This window comes from Microtus pennsylvanicus, chromosome 4 (genome assembly GCF_037038515.1).
Source record: "Microtus pennsylvanicus isolate mMicPen1 chromosome 4, mMicPen1.hap1, whole genome shotgun sequence".
NCBI lineage: Eukaryota > Metazoa > Chordata > Mammalia > Rodentia > Cricetidae > Microtus > Microtus pennsylvanicus.
Genome location: NC_134582.1, coordinates 79,382,874 through 79,403,773, shown reverse-complemented (window position 1 = coordinate 79,403,773; position 20,900 = coordinate 79,382,874). Strand labels below are relative to the sequence as shown.

Below are 20,900 nucleotides of genomic sequence, written 5' to 3'. Positions count from 1 at the left end.
AATTTATAGGTCATTTTTAGGAATTTCCATTTGGAAATTGGGGTTGTGGTGAGTACGTGATAATTTTCATTCATCCACTTAACAAAAAGTAATAGTGATCTATTTTTGTGATTTCTCCCTTCATCTAACCGTGGCCAAGGAAGCTGCTAGTGAGATTTACTCTCTTGGGTGAGTTCTCACATTAAGTGTGTGTGTTTGGAGAAATGGGAACCCTATATTATCTGATGTACAGTATCCATTTTTTTAAAAAAAAATCTTTGAGGGGGCTGGAGAGATGGCTCAGTGGTTAAGAGCATTGCCTGCTCTTCCAAAGGTCCTGAGTTCAATTCCTGGCAACCACATGGTGGCTCACAACCATCTGTAATGAAGTCTGGTGCCCTCTTCTGGCCTGCAGACATACAGACAGACTATTGTATACATAATAAATATTTTTTAAAAAAATCTTTGACAGTTTTATACATGTATACAATATCTTTTTTTTTTTAAGCCAAGTTCTCTATGTAGCACTGGTTGTTCGGTACTGTGTAGAACAGTCTGGTCTCAAACTCAGATATCCCAGGGCCTCTGCCTCCTGAGTGCTGGTATTAAAGGTGTGTACCACCTTGCCTAGCCTATAGGGTGTATCTCAACCAGATATCTCCAAACACATTCCCTTCCCAGCTTGATGCCCTTTCTTGGTGGTGAGAACCCACTAAGCTCAGTTATCACTGCTGGCTGTAATAGCAACATAGCTGAACTTGATTTTGTGCTGGTAGTCATAGATGAAGTGAGCTTATGAGTGCAAAGGCCACGTCATATCCAGACGACACCACTCTTCAGCTCTTTTTTTTTTTAGATTTATTTATTATGTATGCAATATTCTGCCTCAATGTATGCTCGCACGCCAGAGGAGGGCGCCAGATCTCATTACAGATGGTTGTGAGCCACCATGTGGTTGCTAGGAATTGAACTCAGAACCTCTGGAAGAGCAGCCGGTGCTCTTAACCTCTGAGCCATCTCTCCAGCCCCCACTCTTCAGCTCTTAACATTCCTTGTGGAAGCTCCTTCTGTAGTGTTCCCTGAGCCCTGTGGGGGAGTTGATATGAATGTCCTATTTAGAGCTGAGCACTCAATAGTCAATTATTCTCGACCCTTTGACAGTTATGGGTCTCTGTATGAACTCCAGCCCATTTCAGAAAGAAGCTTCCCTGGCCAGGGCTGAGAGCTGCACCAATCTATAGATATAAACAGACATTTAAAGGCAGTTGGACAGCATGCCATTTAGTGGAACGACAGTAGTAGGGTCCCTGCTCAAGCGAGTGATCTGAAGCGGGCTTTGGGCAGATTTGCAGTACCAGGGATGGCCTTCCTCCTGTGGGGTAGGTCTCAGACTCAATTAGGAAGTAGTTGGATACCGTCAAACAGTCGTGCCTCTGTTGCATCAGTGGTCATACCTTGCCTGCCTGGCAAGTTAGCATTGTAGCACACAAAGTTCAGCACTGAGTTAAGACCACTCCACTCCACCCACCCCCACCCCCCAGTGACCTGCATAGCATCTTCTGGCACCGGGGATAGGCAGTAAGGAGGACGTTTTCTGACCACAATCCAGTTTTATTTCTCTGTCCTGTAATCAAAGCGTGTTGTGTTTTTGGCAATAGGATCTTGCTATCTAGTTTTGGTGGGCAACAAAAAACAACTGCCTGTAGCTCTAGTTCCTTGGTTGTGAGCAGACTGATGTGGCTACTGGGAACTGAATTTTGGATCTCTGCAAGAGCAGTGTATATGATCTTAATTGTGAAACTATCTCTTCTCCTTCCCCTCCCCCTTTAATTTTATTTTTTTAGTTTGCTTAATAAACTAGTGAGTTTCCATAAGGACTTTGTATACATCCTTAGTTTTGTTTAGCCCTCCTCCACTCCACCCTTACCTCCCCATTTTCTTTTTGGGATAGGTCTCACAGTATAGTCCAGATCATCTTTGAACTCATCCTGCCTCTGCCTACAGTGAGCTGGGATTATAGGCGTGCACCACCACATTTAACTTGTTGTATGGACTTCTGTTTTTTTGTTTTGGTTTGTTTTTTTTGAGATGGTTTCTCTGTGTAGTTGTGGCTGTCCTGGAACTCACTTTGTAGACCAATCTGGCCTCAAACTCACAGAGATCCACCTGTCTCTGCCTTCCTGAGTGCTGGGATTAAAGGCGTGCACCACCACCACCTGGCTTGTTTTGTTTTATTTTTGAGTCTGGGTCTCACTATGAGACCCTGTCTGGCACCAAGCAGGCCTTGAACTTGGAGCAATCTGTCTGCCTCTGCCTTCCAAACTTGATTTACTTTTACTTAAAAAAAACAAACCTACCAAGCAATGTATGGAATATCCTAGACAGTATGCATGTCATCAAATAAAACGTTGGGGATTGTTGTATATCTTTATGTCCCTTTTCCTTTTATATATACAAATACTTAATTTAGAAACGATCTTACCTTACTCTTCACTTCACTGAGTGTGAGAGATAGCCTCTTTTCTGAGGTCTAGTTCTTATCTATTTTTTAAAAAAGTGTTCTTTAGATCTTTTTAAATTTTACTTTATGTGTATGAGTGTTTTGCTCACATGCGTGTCTCACTCTTGTATTTTGGAACTGGAGTGATAGATAATTGTGCATGCTGCAAATCCACACCAGGTCCTCTGCGAGAACAAATGCTCTTAGTAGATAAGGCACCGCTCCAGCCCAGTTTGTTTTTCTCTCTAATTGTGTGTACATGTAATTGCATACTTTTCTTTTCCTGTGTGTGTGGGGGGTGTGCATGCGTGTGGAGGTCTGAGATTGATTGATCCTGGAAATCATTATCAGTTGCTGTTATACCTAACTCCTTGTTGCAGGGTCTCTCAGTGAAACTCACAGCTCAATGATAAGGCTGGTCTTGCTATGCTGCTTGCTCTGGGAGTCCTTGTCTATGCTTTCTGGGGCTAGAACTACAAGTGACCTCTGTGTCCACCTGGCATTTATGTAGGTTTCTGGGGATCCAAGCTCCAGTCCTCATTTGCATGACAGTGCTTTAACTGTGGCACTGTCTCCCCAGTTCAAGTATAGATTTTAAAAATGCACCCCTCTTTTTTAAAGTTTACGGGGACAAGTTACCAGGTAAAAATTGTTATTCAGTTAGTTTTAGACAAAATAACTAAATGACATGAGGGAAGTGACTGAGATAAGGGATTATATACTGATTGTTTGCCAGATGTTTAAGGTTGCATTCTTCTTAAAATAAATACAATATGCTTTTGCTGGAAAAGTCCAAGAATGCCAGTGGGCTTGTTCTGTTGATCAGAAGATTGCTGCCTGGGTGTGTGTGCTTGTTAAGATGAAGTACAACAATGTATGGGATGTTTGATTCGTTCAGTGGGCTTGCAGTTAACTGACTGGTTATAGTTCCCATTCTCATTGGGCGAAAGAGTGTCTTTCTCTTACAGGGACATGTGTGTACTGTGACAGTCAGCAGTGTGTAAATGATTCTTTTGAGGACTGATTCTGGAATAAGGCTGCCTGGATTCAAGTTCTACCTTCTCCAGTTACTAACCTTCAGCTCTGGGCAAGTTATCATTTAATTTGTCTCTGTGGCATAGGTTCTTTGTGGATTAATGTATCCACCTCACAGGGTTGCTTTAATATTTAAATGTTAATATAGCTGAAGTATTGGCAAATATTAAATACCTGAATGTTAAGCATTATTTTTAATTTATTAATCAATTTGAGACAAGGTCTCGGCATGTTATAGAGTAGCTGGCTGACCTGGAACTTGGCTGTATATTCTATACTGGCCTGGACTTAGAGAGAGCCACCTGCTACCACCTCCCAGTGCTTCGTGTGCCACATGACATGGACAATTATGTCTCCATCACACATACACACACACACACACACACACACACCGTTACCACAAGTAATGCTGCAATGTATCCTTGTGCACACAGCCATAGTCGCAGGCACTGGATACAGTAGCACAGTCAGCACAGTGCTAGTCCTGCTGGCACCCCATCCTCCCTCCTCCCTCCCGGGAAGAGACTGCTGGAGTCAGCAAATGAAATGTGAGGAACGTTAGGTGTTTAGCACAATGGAGAAATTTGGGAACTTGGAGGGAGGGCTTTCACTTAAGGGAATTTCTCACTTGGGTAAAAGTCCCTAGACTGTGAAGAGCTTTGCGGCTATTGTATGCTGAGGATTGTGACTTGCCCGAAATGAATTTAGCTGATCGCTTACCCAGAGGTGGATGGAGGCCTTATAGGCAGGTGTCTGTTAGTGCCTGAGGTGGGCTGCTCTCAGGAGTTCCCACTGGCCCCAAATTCTAAAGTTGCTCAAGTTTCTTATATAAAACGGTAGTGTTGGTATATAATCTAAACACACCTTATATACTCTATAATATAATAATAAATGTTACAAAGATAGTTGTATTGTTTAAGAAATAACGAGCCAAAAATGTTTACATGTACATGTTTGGTTTTTTTTTTCTTTTTGGGGGGAGGTGCAGTGTTGGGGGTCAGCCCCTCACTGAAGTTGGTATTTTCTTTGGATTGCCAACCAGCTCCCAAGTGAAGACAGACTTACTATCAATTGTGAATGCTTGGCCTTAGCTTCGTCTTGTCCCACTAGTGCTTATAGCCTAACTTAACCTGTTTCTGTTCATCTGTTTGGCCTTGGGGCTTTTTACCTCTCATTCTGTGTGTCCTACTTTCCTGCTTCCTCTATCTGGCTGCTCCTGATGTCTCTTTTCTTTCTTCCTTGGAGCCTAAATTTCTTTTCCTGCTTACTCTCCCTGCCCAGAAGTTCTGCCTATACTTCCTTCCTCACTATTGGCCATTCAGCTTTTTATTAGACCAATCAGATGCCTTAGGCAAGCAATGTAAAATGGCAACACATCTTTATTTAGTTAAACAAATATTCTGCAACACCTCACTCCTGTAACAAGGTCTTGCTTTGTAGCCTAGGGTGGCTTCTAGCTGGCAGAATTTCTGCTTCTGCTTCCCAGGCACAGATTGCTGGGATTATAGGCACATGCCATTATATTTGGCTCCTAAATGTTTTGATCTAATTGAACTTGTAGATATAGAATACAGACTATATTAGAATAATTATGTAAATAGTAAAAATCCCATTACAGCAATAGAGTTGGAGATAGTGATAGAGATCTGTGATCTAAAATTTTGGAGAATTAGAGACAATGATTTGGAGTAAACAACAGTTTATGGAAGGGAATTGACTAATGTTCTGATTACATCTTGAGATTTAAAAGTATAATATGATGTTGCTTGAACATTATTAAATTTACTTTGACCAAGGTTCCAGTTAAACAAATGAGGTAAGTTCTGTTGTTGGTTAGTTGACCAGGCTCCATAGATGACTTAGCCAACTGTAATTGAGGTTTGACCTGGAGTCTAGCTCTGATCCTGCTCGCTCGTCACTGGCACCGCTTTTCTGGCTCCTATTTATTTGTTTTAAACTGCGGGCAAGTAGGGCTGTTAGAAATAGCTATGTGGCAAGTTGGGTTTTGGTGTTTTGGGTGGTGTTCTTGTCCTTCCAATGCTGAATAGAGAAGCAGGGGCTTAAACATTCCAGGCAAGTGCTCCATCGCTGAGCTACCCTATCCCTGTGTAGCAGTTTAAAGACAGAAAATACAGCAGAGTTCTAATCCTACATGTGAAGTTCCTGAAGATAGACTTATAAAGAGAGGAGAAAAGAATAACAAAGAACACCGTTGTCTCATTTCCACGTCCACAGGGTAGAGAAAATGTGGGAGAAAGGCTCCAAGGAATGAGTGTCCTTGGATAAGGAAAGTTTAGTTAGACCAGGAAGGTGAAGAAAATATTCAGACAAGTCAAGGATAAAAGAGGATGTTGCTACCCTAGAGAGGCTGAGACTGTACCATGCATCAGTACATTTTGTTCTACAACAGAATACTCAAGATGGGTTATTTATAAGGAACAAAGATTTGTTTCTTATAGTCCTAAGGGTTGAGAAGTCCAAGTTTGTAAGACCTGTACTACCTGGAGCCTGTACATTGTGTCATCTTATGGCATAACATGGTGCCCATGGAGGTCAGAAGAGGGCATTGGATCCTCTGAAAACTGGAGTTACAGGATTGAGAGCTGCCATGTGTTTGTGGGTAATGGAGCTCAGGTCCTCTGCGAGAACAGTGAGGGCTTTTAACTGTTGGGCCGTCCCTCCAGCCTCTTAAGCGCATTTTGCATTAGAGGCAAGCATGAACTGTAGGGACTGAAGTAGAGTGTTATTATTATTTAAAGCGATGTGTTTGACTGTCAAGTTGACAAAAGATGGACTGTTGTGATTCTTACTGTTTATGATCAGTTTGACTATATTTGGGATCATCTAGGAAACACACCTCCAAAGTTTGTCCTTGAGGCATTTCCAGGGAGGTTTAACTGAGAAGGAAAGGGTCATAGCACGGGTCCCAGGCCGAATGAAAAGAGAGAGAGGAAGCCAGCTGCGCATCAATTTGTCTCTCCTGACTACCAATGCAATGTGACTTTGCCGTGATGGGCTGTGTCCCCTCAAACCATGAGACACATAGCTGGGCGGTGGTGGCGCACGCCTTTAATCCCAGCACTCGGGAGGCAGAGGCAGGCAGATCTCTGTGAGTTCGAGACCAACCTGGTCTACAAGAGCTAGTTCCAGGACAGGCTCCAAAACCACAGAGAAACCCTGTCTCGGAAAAAAAAAAAAGACAAAAAAAAAAAAAACCAAACCATGAGACACATTAAACTCCCTTGTTTTTTTGTCTGGTGTTTGGTCACAGCAACAAGAATGTAACACAAAGGTGTAGCTGATACTTGTTGCATGTATAGAATTAAACCCAGTTTTAGGATTAAAAGTATTCATTATTAAATATTAATGTTTTGGATCAGGAGAGATGGTATGAACACTGATGCCTTCCAGAAGACCTGGGTTTAATTCCCAGCACCCATAAGGTAGCTCACAGCCATCTGTCCCTAGGGATTTGAGACCTTATAGCCCTTGTGGGCCTTGCATAGACATGGTGCACAGACAGGCATGCAGTCAAAACACCTGTTTACTTAAAGGTTAAAAAGTTTTTTTCACTTTAATTTTAAAAGCTTATTTTGAAACACATAGAAGCATATTTTCGCAGAAGCAGAGGTTGAAAGTAGGGTAGGCTAGGCTCTGGGGTTACTTTTGATTCTGAACGGAAGACCCATATTTAGAGGAATTGGGCCAAGATCACTGTGCATTTGCTTTTCATTTTGGTAAAATACCTAAAATGAAAGGATACTAGAGTAGGAATTAAGCGAAAGATAATTTTGACTTTCCCCAAAATGGTGTGCAGCACTTGCATCCTAAGCAAGTCCAGGCCCCTCTCCCCACACTTAGAATGCCTTTATGCTACATCTTTGCCATCTCAAACTGTTGAGTTGATCTATACTCTGAGCCCAGAGATGAGTCTCTTTTTGTTGATCTGTTGCCAGTGAGAAAGCTGAACCTAAAAAAAGATGGCTACAGGGGCTGGAGAGATGGCTCAGCGGTTAAGAGCATTGCCTGATCTTCCAAAGGTCCTGAGTTCAATTCCTGGCAACCACATGGTGGCTCACAACCATCTGTAATGAGGTCTGGTGCCCTCTTCTGGCCTGCAGGCATACACACTGACAGAATATTGTATACGTAATAAATAAATATTTTTTAAAAAATAAATAAAAAAATAAAAAAAGATGGCTACAATTACCAATCTATGAAATGGTTGGAAGTGTTGAGGACTCCAGTGTCCTCAGACTTTCTAAACAAGTTCAACCATTTATTCTGCCTAGTATTAAGAGTGGAGTAGATTTATTTCTGGATATGTACGTGCATGCATGTGTGTGTGTGAGAGAGAGAAATATACATGCTAAGTGAACACTGAGCAATACTCCCAGTATTCATGTAGTATTTTTTAAAAATTGTTTTTATTTGATCTCATTAGTGTTTTGCCTGCATGTATGTCTCTATGAGGGTGTCAGAAGCCCTGGAACTGGACAGACAGGTGTGAGCCACTGTGTGAGTGCTGGGAATTGAACTCGGGTCCTCTAGAATTGAGAGCAGATAGTGTTCTCATTTGCTGAGCCATTTTCCCAGCCCCTTCATTTTTGTTGTTGTTTTTTGTTTGTTTTGTTTTTCGAGATGGGGTTTCTCTGTGTAACAGTCCTTGGCTGTCCTGGAACTTGCTTTGTAGACCCAGCTGGCCTTGAACTCATTGAGATCCACCTGTGTCTGCTGCCACTGGGCTCATATATTTAAGAAGCCACTATGAATACATACAATTGTTTCTTGATTGACATTTGGCATTTGGCTTAACATCAAAAGGACTAACTGGTGATTTCCAATCTGATTCTAAAAAAAAAAAACTTAGAGGATGTTAATGGTGGTTTTGTTGTTGTTGTTGATTTGTTTTTTGTTTTTTGTTTTTTTTTTTTGAGGCACAATCTCACTGTATTACTATGGCTGGCCTACAATTCAAGAGATCTGCCTGCCTCTGTCTTCTGAGTTCTAGGATTAAAGGTGTGTGCCATCATGACTGGCTAATAGTGTTCTTTTTAAAAAAGGTTTTTTAGTCAGGCAGTGGTTTAGTCCCAGCACTCAGGAGGCAGAGGCAGGTGGATCTCTGCCTCCAGAGGCAGAGCAGTTAAGTGGCTCAGCAGTTAAGAACACTTTTTTGTAGTTATTGTTGTTTTTGAGACAGGGTTTCTCCGTGTAACAGTGCTAACTGTCCTGGAACTTGTTTGTAGAACTCAGAGACCTACCTGTCTCTGCCTTTGCTGAGATTAAAGGCTTTCCCCACCACCACTCAGCCAAACTTTATTTTCAATTAACATTTAAATTTTTTGAATTAAGAATTGGGAACTTGTTTTCAAACATGAGAATCTAATACTAGGAGACACTGTTGCATAAGAGAACCTGGACATTGGAAGTTGGTTCTAGCTTTCACTGCTATCAAGGACTGTTGACCAGTCAGTGACCTTTGGATACTTGGCTTTCTCATTGCTAAAAATGAGGGCTTTCACGTACACAGTGTTTACTTATCACCTAATGTCCGTGCTTAGTAAATGGCAATTGCTGCTGTTTAATTTAGGAGATGAGAATTAAATGTAGGCAATAGATCTCTTAGGAGCTTTAGTTACAGCTCAGCCTAGTAGCCATCACTTTAAATTACAAGTAAGCAAACCTGCCTTGTCTGGTGGGAAGGAGAAAACCAAGGTTACCTGGTTTTGGTTGTTGTTGTAGTAGTTTGTTTTGTTTTGTTTGCCAAGTTTTACTCTCGGAATAGCTTAAAATATAAGCTTTAGCAAGCCAGTTGGAGCATAGAGCACTTAGATGCTGAGTGTGTTATTACCAACACTTGCGATGTGGAAAGCAAAACAGGAAGGCCAGTTGATTTCTCAATCCAATCCAAATAGTTCATTAAGACACCTGGTTAAATTGTTACACGCTCAGCCTGTTGTGATTTCCTCCTTGAATTATACTCTAAGAGCTAGATCAGCAATCATAAGTATTTGTTTTCCAAGTGATCAGCATCCCTTTAACTTCTGACTAGATAGAATTTAGCATAGGGTTGGATGGAGGAAAGAAGTTCACACTCTTCTAATGTCCCTCTACACAGTACTTGTGATTGGAATGTAGTAGGGTTCCCAACAATAAATATTACCCATCTCTCTCTAATGCTGTCATCTGTTACGCTTTTGTGTAAATTTACTCTATTTGAATGCCTCTCCTAAATCATTGGGAGGTCACTTCATGGAAGAGTATTGCGTCTGAGAAGTAGGGGAGTAAGACATACTCAGATGGGCCGGCCTCAAGGGGTGTGGCAACAATTGCTGACATTCGCCTTATGGCAAGAGATTAGTGGGAGAAGGAACCATAGTGATAAAGTTAGCCTTTGTGGGCTGGAGAGGTGGCTCAGCCATTAAATGCTAGGCACACAAACAAAAAAATGTAAATTAGCCTTTGTTCCAATTGCACCCTGTTCCTTCCAGTGTGGTCTCAAGTCACATGGATGTCAGTGCATCTGAATGTTAGCCAGGTTCACTCTGAGGAGCAGACCAGTTAGGAACTTGCAGATTTTGCTTCTATCGTTCACTGACTCCATATGCAGATCTTTTAACTCACGGTGGCCATGGCATGATGGTATTATTTTTCTCATAGAATTATTCAGTATAGTAAAGATAGCCAAAATAGTTTCTGACACAGTAGAAACAAAACTATTAAGAATGATGTATAAGAAACGAAGCCGGGCTGGAGAGATGGCACAGTGGTTAAGAGCATTGCCTGCTCTTCCAAAGGTCCTGAGTTCAATTCCCAGCAACCACATGGTGGCTCACAACCATCTGTAACGAGGCCTGGTGCCCTCTTCTGGCCTTCAGGCATACACAGAACATTGTATACATAATAAATAAATATTAAAAAAAAAAGAAACGAGGAAGCCTTGCTGTAGTGGCACGTGCCTTTAATTCTAGCACCCTGTTTCAAAAAAGCAACCAAATAAATAAGGTGAGTGACTACTGAGGAAAATACTTAGGTTCGTCCTGCGCCCCCCCTCCCACGGACACACACACACACACCTATATATGAGCAGAGAGAATGAGAATAGGAAAAAAAGAAATGAAAGCTGTCAGGGTAGTATAAAAGTCATTAATTTTATTTCCTTTTTTTAATTTTTTTTTGGTTTTTTTTTTTTCGAGACAAGATTTCTCTTTGTAATCCTGGCTGTCCTGGAATTAGCTCTATAGAGCAGGCTGGCCTTGAATTTACAACAATCCATCTGCTTTTGCTTCCCCAGTGCTGGGATTAAAGATGTGTACCAACCATTGCCTGGCCTTTTTGTTTGATTTTTTGCTTTTTGAGACAGGGTTTCTCTGTGTAGCCCTGGCTGTCCTGGAACTCATTCTGTAGACTAGACTGACGTTAAACTCAGAGATCCACCTGCCTCTATCTTGTGAGTGTTGGGATTAAAGGTATGAATGCTGCTGCTGCCTCCGCTGCTACTACAGGGCTGAGTCATTCATTTTCTAAAGAATGACTTTACACTGCAAGCAGGGCTGAGGGTACAGTGAGCCTGTGTGAGGTCCTGGATTCAACCCCCCAACACTGCAGGGCTGAGGGTACAGTGAGCCTGTGTGAGGTCCTGGATTCAACCCCCCAACACTGCAGGGCTGAGGGTACAGTGAGCCTGTGTGAGGTCCTGGATTCAACCACCAAACACTGCAGGGCTGAGGGTACAGTGAGCCTGTGTGAGGTCCTGGATTCAACCCCCCATCACTAAAAAAAAATAATTGCTTTAAAAAACAAAAATGATAGGTTGGGCTGGAGAAATGATTCAGTGGTTAAGGGCACTTGCTTCTCTTCTAGAAGACCTGAGATTAGTTCCTAGCCATTTGTCACTTCCTTCCAGGGGAATCTGACACCCTCTTCTGTCCATCACACAAATGGAGTCTACAGACACATGCACATAGACAAAAATAAATCTTTTTAGAAGATTAAATTATAATCTTGTTTTAAATTTACTTTGAAAGGAACTGGAAATCTCTGAGGCTATTAAGTCTAGCATTACTTATTTCTGTTTCACTTCTGTGATGGTTTTCTTGACTGTCATCTTGATGAGCTTTAGAATCACCATGGAACCAGATTTCTGGGCTTGTATGTGAGGGTTTATCTAGATTGGGTTAATTATCATGGGAAGGCCCGCCCTAGAAGTGACCAGCACCATCCTGTGGGCTGGAGTCCTGGCTGGATAAGGAGAAGGACCGGTGAGCAGGAGAGTTCATCTTCCTCTCTGCTTCCTGGTAGTGCTTGCCATGTGATGAGTAGCTGCTCGACACTGTTCTCTCCACGTTCATGCCGTGATGGACTGCACCATCAAACTGTGGGCCATGACATGCATGATAGCCAAGCTTGTTTCTGCCAAGACAGCACATGTGGTATCAAAACCAAGGGGTCTCTTCTGGGAAAACTCTCCTCCCCTCTGGCATTGGAAAATACTTGTTGACAGTAAATGGGAATAAGGTAACTTTTGACTTGCCCTGGAAACCAGCTTTACCGTGTAAACTGAAATAGTCTTTATGAAGCCTTCATATTGGCTTTGGAAATATCCCTCAAGGTTTTAGAATGTGCATATTCCTAAAGGGGAAAAAAAGCAGAAAGCTTGTCAAGGTCAGGAGTTCTCAACCTTCTTAATGCTGCAACACTTTGATAATAGTTCTTCATGTTATGGTGACCCCCAACTATTAAATTATTATTATTTTTTAATATTTATTTGTTTATTTATTATGTATACAATATTCTGTCTGCATGTATGCCTACAGGCCAGAAGAGGGCACCAGACCTCATTACAGATGGTTGTGAGCCACCATATGGTTGCTGGAAATTGAACTCAGGCCCTTTGGAAGACGAGGCAATGCTCTTAACCACTGAGCCATCTCTCCAGCCCCCCTATAAAATTATTTTTGTTGCTACTTCATAACTGTAATTTTGCTGCTGTTATGAATTGTAATGTAAATATCTGTGTTTTCTGATGGTCTTAGGCGACCCTTGTGAAAGGATCATTTGACACCCTCCCTCCCCAAAGGGGTCCTCGACCCACAGGGTGAGAGCTGATGATCAAAATGTTTATGATCGGGTCTCACAGTGTAGCTAAAGTTGTCCTAGAATTCACCCAGTGGCCTAGTCTGGCCCTAAATTTGCAATCTTAAACCACTATGCCCAGATTTGAGTACTGTTTTGTTTGTTTGGGTTGGGTTGGTTACCCCCCTCCTCAGACAGGTTTCTCTGTGTAACCCTGACTGTACTGGAATTCACTCTGTAGACAGTGCTACCTTTGAACTCACAGAGTTCCACCTGTTTCTGCCTCCCCAATGCTGGGATTAAAAGCTGTGCCATTGCCAGCTGTGCCACCTGGTTTTTATATTTTGTATGAGGCAGGCACTCTACTGAGCTGCATGCCCAGCCCCAGAATAATTTTAAATGGTGTACATAGGCACATATAATCGTCATACCCACAGCATTTAGATGAAGGGGGTTGCTTTTTGGTTTTTGCTTGTTTTGTTTCGAGACAGGGTCTAACTATGTAGCCCTAGCTGTCCTGGAACAATGGACCAGGCTGGCCTTGAATTCAGAGATCCACCTGCCTCTGCCTCCTGGGTGCTGGGATTAAAGGCATGTTCCACTATGCCCAGCTCAGCATTCTGAATTGAAAGCTTTGGAGTTAGTGATTCTCAGTAATTTTGCAGTAGAATCTAGTGGAAACTCCCCACCTCTACAGTAAAACAACCAGAGGAAGGCGCTATGGGAGTTCAAGGCCATCTTGGTCTACAAAGCGAGCTACAGGTCAGACAAGACTACAAAGACTGCCCATAAATAAATAAATGAATGAATAAATAAATGCATGTAAGTAAATAAATAAGCAGCCTGGCAGTGGTCTCACACATCTTTAACCCCAGCACTTAGGAGGCAGAGACAGATGGATCTCTGAGTTTGAGGCTAGGCTGGTCTACAGTGTGAGTTCTAGGATAACTGGACCCGCCTCCTAAATAAATGAATGAGTGAGTAAATGAATGAATGAAGCCTTTGCCTATGCCTCACCTTCAGAGAATTTGATTAAACTGCCTGGAGTGGGAGGTCTAGGCATCTGTAGGTTTAAAAAGTCTCTTGAGTTTTGGGAATGTGGTCTATCTAGCCTTGTCTCTTGGGTTCTTTCCCCAGCATAACACAAAAAAATGCTTCTTAAAGGTGGGTAAGACTGAGAAAACTGCCCTTAGATGACCCTGCTATGCCTGCTTTGTTTGCCAACTTGCAAGCTCATCCTAGGGTGATCCCAGGGTCTTGAGCTTACCAAGGCGGTGCTCTACCACTGACCTACATTGCCAGCCCTTTTACCTTTAAATACACTTAAATTTATACAAAATTACACTGATCTAGCACTCGGGAGACAGAGGCAGGCGGATCTCTGTGAGTTCGAGACCAGCCTGGTCTACAAGAGCTAGTTCCAGGACAGGCTCCAAAACCACAGAGAAACCCTGTCTCAAAAAACCAACAAAAAAACAAAATTACACTGATAATACATAAAATTCCCATGTTCTCTACACAGTGTTTACTGTTTAACAGTCTTAATGTGGTATATTTATCACAGTTAATTATAATGATATATTTAAAAGATTTAATTTGAACATGGTGTGGTGGTGCACACCTTTAATCCCAGCACTTGGAAGGCAGAGATAGGTGGATCTCTGAGTTCGAGGACAGCCTGGTTGGCAGAGTGAGTTTAGGACAATCAGGACTACACGAAGAAACCTTGTCTCAAAAAGAAAAAATAAGATTTCATTTGTGTGCACACAAATATAATATTATTATTAGAAACATGTTTCACTTTGTAGACCAGGCTGGCCTTGAACTCACAGAAATTTACTTGCCTCTGCCTCCAGAGGCAGAGATTAAAGGTGTGCACTACTGTGCCCGGCTTGTATATATACTTTTTAAAGATTATTTTTGTTTTTGATAATGTGTAGATGCATGTGAATGTAAGTATCCATGGAGGGCAGAGGCATTGAATCTCCCTGAAGCTGGCTGGAGTTACAGGTGATTGCCACCTTTATGGGTGCTGGGAGCTGAACTAAGGTTCTCTGCAAGAGCAGTAAATGCTTCTTAACCATTTAGCCATTGCTTCTGCCTGAGGGGGAAATGTCTGTAGTTTAAGATTTGTGTGTGTGTTGGGGGGGAGACTTGTTAGATAGCCCAGGCGGTCTTCAGACATAACTTCCTAGGCCAGTGAAGCTATTATACGGTATTTCAGATGGTTGTGATGAGATGGCTCAGGTGGCTTAATGCCTGCTGCACAAGCATGAGAATCTGAGTTCAGATCCCGAACTCCATAGTAAAAGCCAGAGGGTGGCTTTTAATGTAACCCCTGTAACTGCAGTGCTGGGGGGAGCCTCGCAACCTGTGCACTTCAAGGTCATTGAGACTTGTCTTAAAAAATAAAGGTAAAAGGGATGAACAAAGTTTTGGAGTTTCGTTTGTTACATTTGGAAAGGGGACTGGAGAGGTGACGGGTTAGAAGCACTGCCTGCTTTCCCAGAGGAGCCAAGTTAGATTCCCAGCACCACATGATGGCTCCACTGTTTCCAGCCTCCAAGGGCACAGTTGCACATGTATTGCACAAAATGCAGGCAGAACACTCAAACACACAAAAGTCTGGAAAGGATATCTAATCCAGATTAAATCCAGATTAAACATTGTACATAAAGGAAACTAAATTCTAGAATTAAACATTTTGTTCTTGGGTACAGAGTACACAGTCAAGGCAAGAAACTTTGTTTTGACTTATCATTCTGGTTGAGATAAATCACTGTCTCTGTGCTTGCATTAATTAGGAATTCTACCTTACCTCATCTTTATGGACCTCTGACGTAAAGCATCTGTTGACTGAAAGAAAGGTCTACGAAGAAGGGGGATGTGGCTTCTGTATGTAGCGTGTTGAAGGGCTTACCACTGTGGGACTTTCAGGCTTTTGGTGTGCATATGTGAACTGCTGCGTATTGGATCCCTGAAGGGAAGTAGTGAGAAAGGAACTTAGAAAGCCAGGTATGCTCCCTGTACAGAGGCACTTTCTGGTGCTCCGTGGTCCACGGGTGCATAGGCTCACGTCCTTGTATGTGCAGGGCAAACGTGTTACTAAATGGTCTATCTCAGCAGCATCCCTTGTGGCCAACAGTGACCCTTCTTCCTGCACCTTCCAGGTGCTAGTACATGCGTGTGCTGCCATACCTGGTTTCTTCATGCTAAACTAGACAAGCACTCTACTCAGCCCCATAGTAACCTGTGCTTCACCTTCCCTTCAGGATCTGACTGGCATAGAGTCCATGGAGCAGTGTCGCCTTGCTTTGGAGCAGCATAACTGGAATATGGAGGTATGGGCACCCACTCCCTCAAAACAGTCCCGCTGCTACAGCGCCCTTCTCCCTATAGGAGGGTCTGCTGGTGTTTATTTTGATATTAGAAGTATAGCTTCTTTGTATTTAAAATACACACATAGAAACTATGAAAATAATTCCATTCATCTATTGCCTCTCCTTATGTCATCCTGGCAGCAAGTGCTCTCTCCACCATGCCTATGAGATTCATTATACTTCTTTTTTGAAGACAGGGTTGTTTGTTTTGTTTTTCTTCAAGACAGGGTTTTTCTGTAGCTTTAGAGCCTGTCCTAGAATTCACTCTGTAGACCAGGCTGGCCTTGAACTCACAGGTATCCTCCTGCCTTTGCTTCCTGAGTGTGTGTGTGTGGGGGGGGTGTTAAAGGCATGCGCCACCCCACCCCCACCTTTATATTCTTGATGCTAGGCTGTGGTGGCGCACACCTTTGATCCCAGCAATTGGGAGGCAGAGGTCAGTGGATCTGAGTTTGAGACCAGCCTGGTCCACCAAGCAAATTCCAGGATGGCCAGGACTACACAGAGAAACCCTGTCTCAAAATAAAGAAGTAGATTAGTAAGAAATAGATATCTGCTTACTACTTCTAGCATATTAGCAGCTTATATATACTGGCTAAAAGAGATCCTCTCAAACAATGGAAAGCGCTGCAGGATGACATGGAGGTCGTCGCTGACTTCAGCATGCACACGAGCGTGTCCACACACACACACAATTAAAAGTTTTATTTTTTTCTTTGGCATAATTTTGTTTATCCTTTTCATATTAGTCATTTAGGTATCTGGGTCTTTTTAATAATTTTCTGCTGACATCTTAACAATAAAGATACTTTAAGGGCTGGAGAGATGGCTCAGAGGTTAAGAGCACTGATTGTTCTTCCAGAGGTTCTGAGTTTAATTCTCAGCAACCACATGGTGGCTCACAACCATCTGTAAGAAAATCTGGTGCCCTCTTCTGGCCTGTAGGCATACATGCAGACAGAATACTGTAAACTAAATAAATAAATCTTGAAGAAAAATAAATATACTTGGGGGAGGGATAAACTAGGCATGGCGACACCTAGATACCAACGCTGGGGAGGCTAAGGCAGGAAGATCAGTTCAAGCCCTGTTTGTCTCAGAGGGAGGGAAGGAGGAAGAAAATAGGGCAGTCCTGGACCTCCCACCCAACTCCTAACCCTGAAGTGTTCTGTAATACAGCTTCAAATTTCTGCTCCTCAGATGTGAATAAAACAGTTTGTAAGTTGCTTGCATGTCCTATCTTGTTCCCTATTTCCTTCTTTCCTAGGGGTAACCGCTGTTGACAGGTATGTGCTCTCCAAAGAGTGAATATTTTGTGAGCTAAAGATTTACACCCCCTTTTTTTTATTCCTGCTTATTTGGTGAGATTACTTTGTATAGCTTAAATGTGGCTGGAAAGATTTACTTCCTAATGGTACTCTCTGTCTTTTTCCAATTACAGAAATAAAATATGTCTATAAAAGTTTAAATTCAAAATTCTTACACTTTCTAGAAAAAGCACAGTGCTTTAGTGTGTGTCCTTCCAGACTTTCTTCTTTTTCTCTGTTTTACCTTCTCCCACATGAGTCCTGGTGATCAAACCCAGAAAAGTGAAGCTTGGCAGCAAGCTCTTTTACTTACTGGCTTAGTTAGAGTTTCTGTTGCTGTGATAAAAATACCATCAGCAAAGCAATTTGGAAGAAAAAAATCATTTCGCTCTACAGTGCCACATCACAATCTGTCACTGAGGGAAGTTGACCGAGAACTCAAGGCCGAACTGAGGTAGAGGCTGTGAAGGAGTGCTGGTCACTGGCTTGCTCCTCATTACTTGCTCTGCCTACTTTCCTATATTATCCAGAACCACCTACCCAGGGGTGAGTAAGTTGGGCCCACTCACATCAATCATTAATCAAGAAAATGCACCTCAGACTTGTCTCATGGAGGCGTTTTCTCAATAGAGGTTCCCTCTTCACAGATGACCCTAGCTTGAATCAAGTTGATAAAAAAGCTAATTAAGAAACCCACTGAGCCAACTTTGCCAGACTGGAAAGGTTATTTTTTCCCACTGAGTGTGATTTGACTGCCTGGAATTAATCAAACAAAAGGTTAAATCCAGGTCTCAGGTTTAGAAGACAGCACAGCCCTCCCAAAGACCACTCTTTCTTCAACACTAGCTGTGAGTTCAAAGGCATTTTACAGTGACCTTCAGGCTTAATGTTCACTAGAGACACACTGGAAAGGTTTCATACTTCTCATAATAGTTTCTGATAAGATACTAGCTAAAGACTTGGAATAGGGTCTCAAAGGTTTCCCACATAAGAAATGTGTGTATCCATCTTCTGTGAAATCAGAATGCACACCTTTCTTGTACATATGGGTGATTGTGTGAGGCACATACATGCCTTAACGAAGTGTCCAGATTGGGTTTTGGTTTTTTAGGTTTTTTTTTTTTCTTGTGGTTTTGTTGAGTTTTTTCTTTTGTTTTTTGATTTGTCGGTTTTTTGTTTTGGTTTGTTTTTGTTTTTTGAGACAGGGCATCCCTAGCTTTGGAACCTGTCCGGTTCCAAACTAGCTCTTGTAGACTAGACTGGCCTCGAACTCACAAAGATCCGCCTGCCTCTGTCTCCAGAGTGCTGGGATTAAAGGCGTGTGCCATAGCCACCCGACTTTGGGGGTTTATTTTTGGCTTTGGTTTTGGTTTTTGGTTTTTTTGTTTGTTTGGTTTGGTTTGGGTTTTTTTTTTAATCTAGACATAATTGATTTGATTGGCTGCCCATATGGTCAAATGCAGCCTCCAAGTTGACAAACACCCAGTTATCCAAAGTACCAACCCTAAGTCACACAGCTGGTCTCTGGCATTGTCACATTTTCCCCTAAGACTGTTAGGTGGAGCCAGCCCACTGATAGTAACAAAGGGGGTCCTCCCATCAGTCTGAGTAGAGCATTGAGAGGGGAACCAGATATCTTTATGTGTGGCCAATTTGTCACAAAACTGGGACAGAAAACTGTTTTCAGAGACAGAATTTAGAGAATGAAAGTTTGTTTTGTTTTTAAAAAAAGCCTAAATATTCAGATTTTTTTTCCCTTGGTGATTTTGTTTTGTTCTGTTTTTGAGACAGAGTCTCTAGCCACAGCTAGACTCATTCTCCTTACATAGCCCAAGATGACCACAAACTTTTGATCCCCGTTCTCTACCTCCTGAGTTCTGGAATTAAAGCAATGGTTTCTGCCTCATACATGTAAGCAAACACTCAGTCAGCTGGGCTTCATCCCAAGCCCTAAATATTCAGATTTTCAGATTAAGCTGACCCTCCTTTCAAATTCCTCCCACTTTGGAGACTTTTATACTTTTTTTTAAGCATCCTTTTCTTAATAAAAATTCCAAGCATTAAGTTTCCTTCAATTTTGCACATAAAGAATCTAAAGCTTGTGTTTATTGATATTCATGGAAGACCCGCCCTTTCCTGGGTGGAGACCAAAGAGGAGGGAATGTGGTCATGGTGGGAGAAAACATGTAAAGCATATAAGTTAGTTTCTTTCTGGGCTGTGGAGCTGCAGACTATATACTCTTTGCCAATACTATTAGATACTAACAGTCAGTACTGCCCACTGCACAGCTCTGGAGGTGCTGTCCACACTGTATTCTGTGTACTGCTTTTCCTGGGATAGTAGGTAAAACACATTATAGTTCAGCCCTTCTGAATAACACATATTAATAGTAATAATGTGCTTGCTATGTAAATGTGGCTTCAAGACAAGTTGCCTGTAACACCATGTGAGAATTCTTATTGTCCCGTAGCATAGCAGGATAAAGGTCTCTTGGCATGTATTCATCAAGTGACCTTCATGTAATGTTCACCCTTTTTTTGAGTCACCAAGCAGTAGTTTCCTCTTGGGTGGATTTGAGCATTATTGACATTCTGTATTCTTTTCTGTTTTCCGTCTCAGGCTGCAGTCCAGGACAGACTGAATGAGCAAGAGGGTGTACCGAGTGTTTTCAATCCACCTCCATCCCGACCCCTACAGGTTAATACAGCTGATCACAGGATCTACAGCTATGTTGTCTCAAGACCACAACCAAGGGCAAGTTTTATAGCTAGAATATCCCCCCCTTCTTTTTTTTAAAAAATGATTTCACCCATTTGGTTTTGTTATCTTTGTGTGATAGAGCAAAAGAAATGTTGACAGTCTAAACTTGTTAGCTATGGGCCCTTGGCAGACTTACTGGGTTCATCAGTTTCTCTGATTTTTTTTTTTTTTTTTTTTTTTGAGACAGGGTTTCTCAGTGGCTTTGGAGCCTGTCCTAGAACTAGCTCTGTAGACCAGGCTGGTCTTGAACTCACAGAGATCCGCCTGCCTCTGCCTCCCGAGTGCTGGGATTAAAGGCGTGCGCCACCATCGCCCGGCTTCTGGATTCTTTTTATAGGAACTATTTTTCTGTTCTTTACTTGTTTTGAGTAGCTTCCTTTTGAAATGTTTGCTGCAGCCTGAATAGAGCTGCTTCTGAGCCTGTGTCTGTGCCCACATGCCTACAGGAGCCCATGGAAGCCTGAAGAGGCTCTGCATTCCTGGGAACTGGAGATGGGCTGTTGTGAGCCACCATGTGGGTGTTGGGAACCAAACCTGGGTCCTTTGTAAGAGCAGTAAGTGCTCTTGACTACTGAGTCATCTCTTCAGTCCCGCTTTCTCCCTCCCTTCCTCCATCCCTCCCTCCCTCTCTGTCTCCCTCCCTCTCTTCCTCCCTCCTTCCCTCCCTCCCTCCTTCTCTCCGTCTCTTTCTGTCTGTGTCTGTGTGTGTGTGTGTGTGTGTGTGTGTTTTGTTTGGAGACATGATTTTACTCTGTGGCTCAGACTGTTGACTCAGTATAGCCCAGGCTGGACTAGAAATCATTAATTATATAGCCTCATGTGGACAGGAGCTCACTAAATAACTCAGACTGATTGGCAGCTCA

The 20,900-nt window shown here is 42.4% G+C and overlaps 1 protein-coding gene across 3 annotated transcripts in view; it reads left to right on the top strand.

Annotated features, from left to right (window-relative positions):
- The window catches only part of Faf2 (Fas associated factor family member 2), a 42,108-nt gene that overhangs the window by 4,199 nt on the left and 17,009 nt on the right, over positions 1–20,900 (top strand). The window contains exons 1-3 of one of the 3 annotated variants that reach the window (XM_075969579.1): positions 3,448–3,566; positions 15,862–15,930; positions 19,897–20,031. In XM_075969579.1, coding sequence (XP_075825694.1) covers positions 15,883–15,930; positions 19,897–20,031 — 183 coding nt within the window. In that variant the 5' untranslated portion in view covers positions 3,448–3,566; positions 15,862–15,882. Of the gene's footprint in view, positions 1–3,447; positions 3,567–15,861; positions 15,931–19,896; positions 20,032–20,900 lie in introns of those variants that run through there. The other 2 variants (XM_075969578.1, XM_075969577.1) reach the window with 2 other exon arrangements.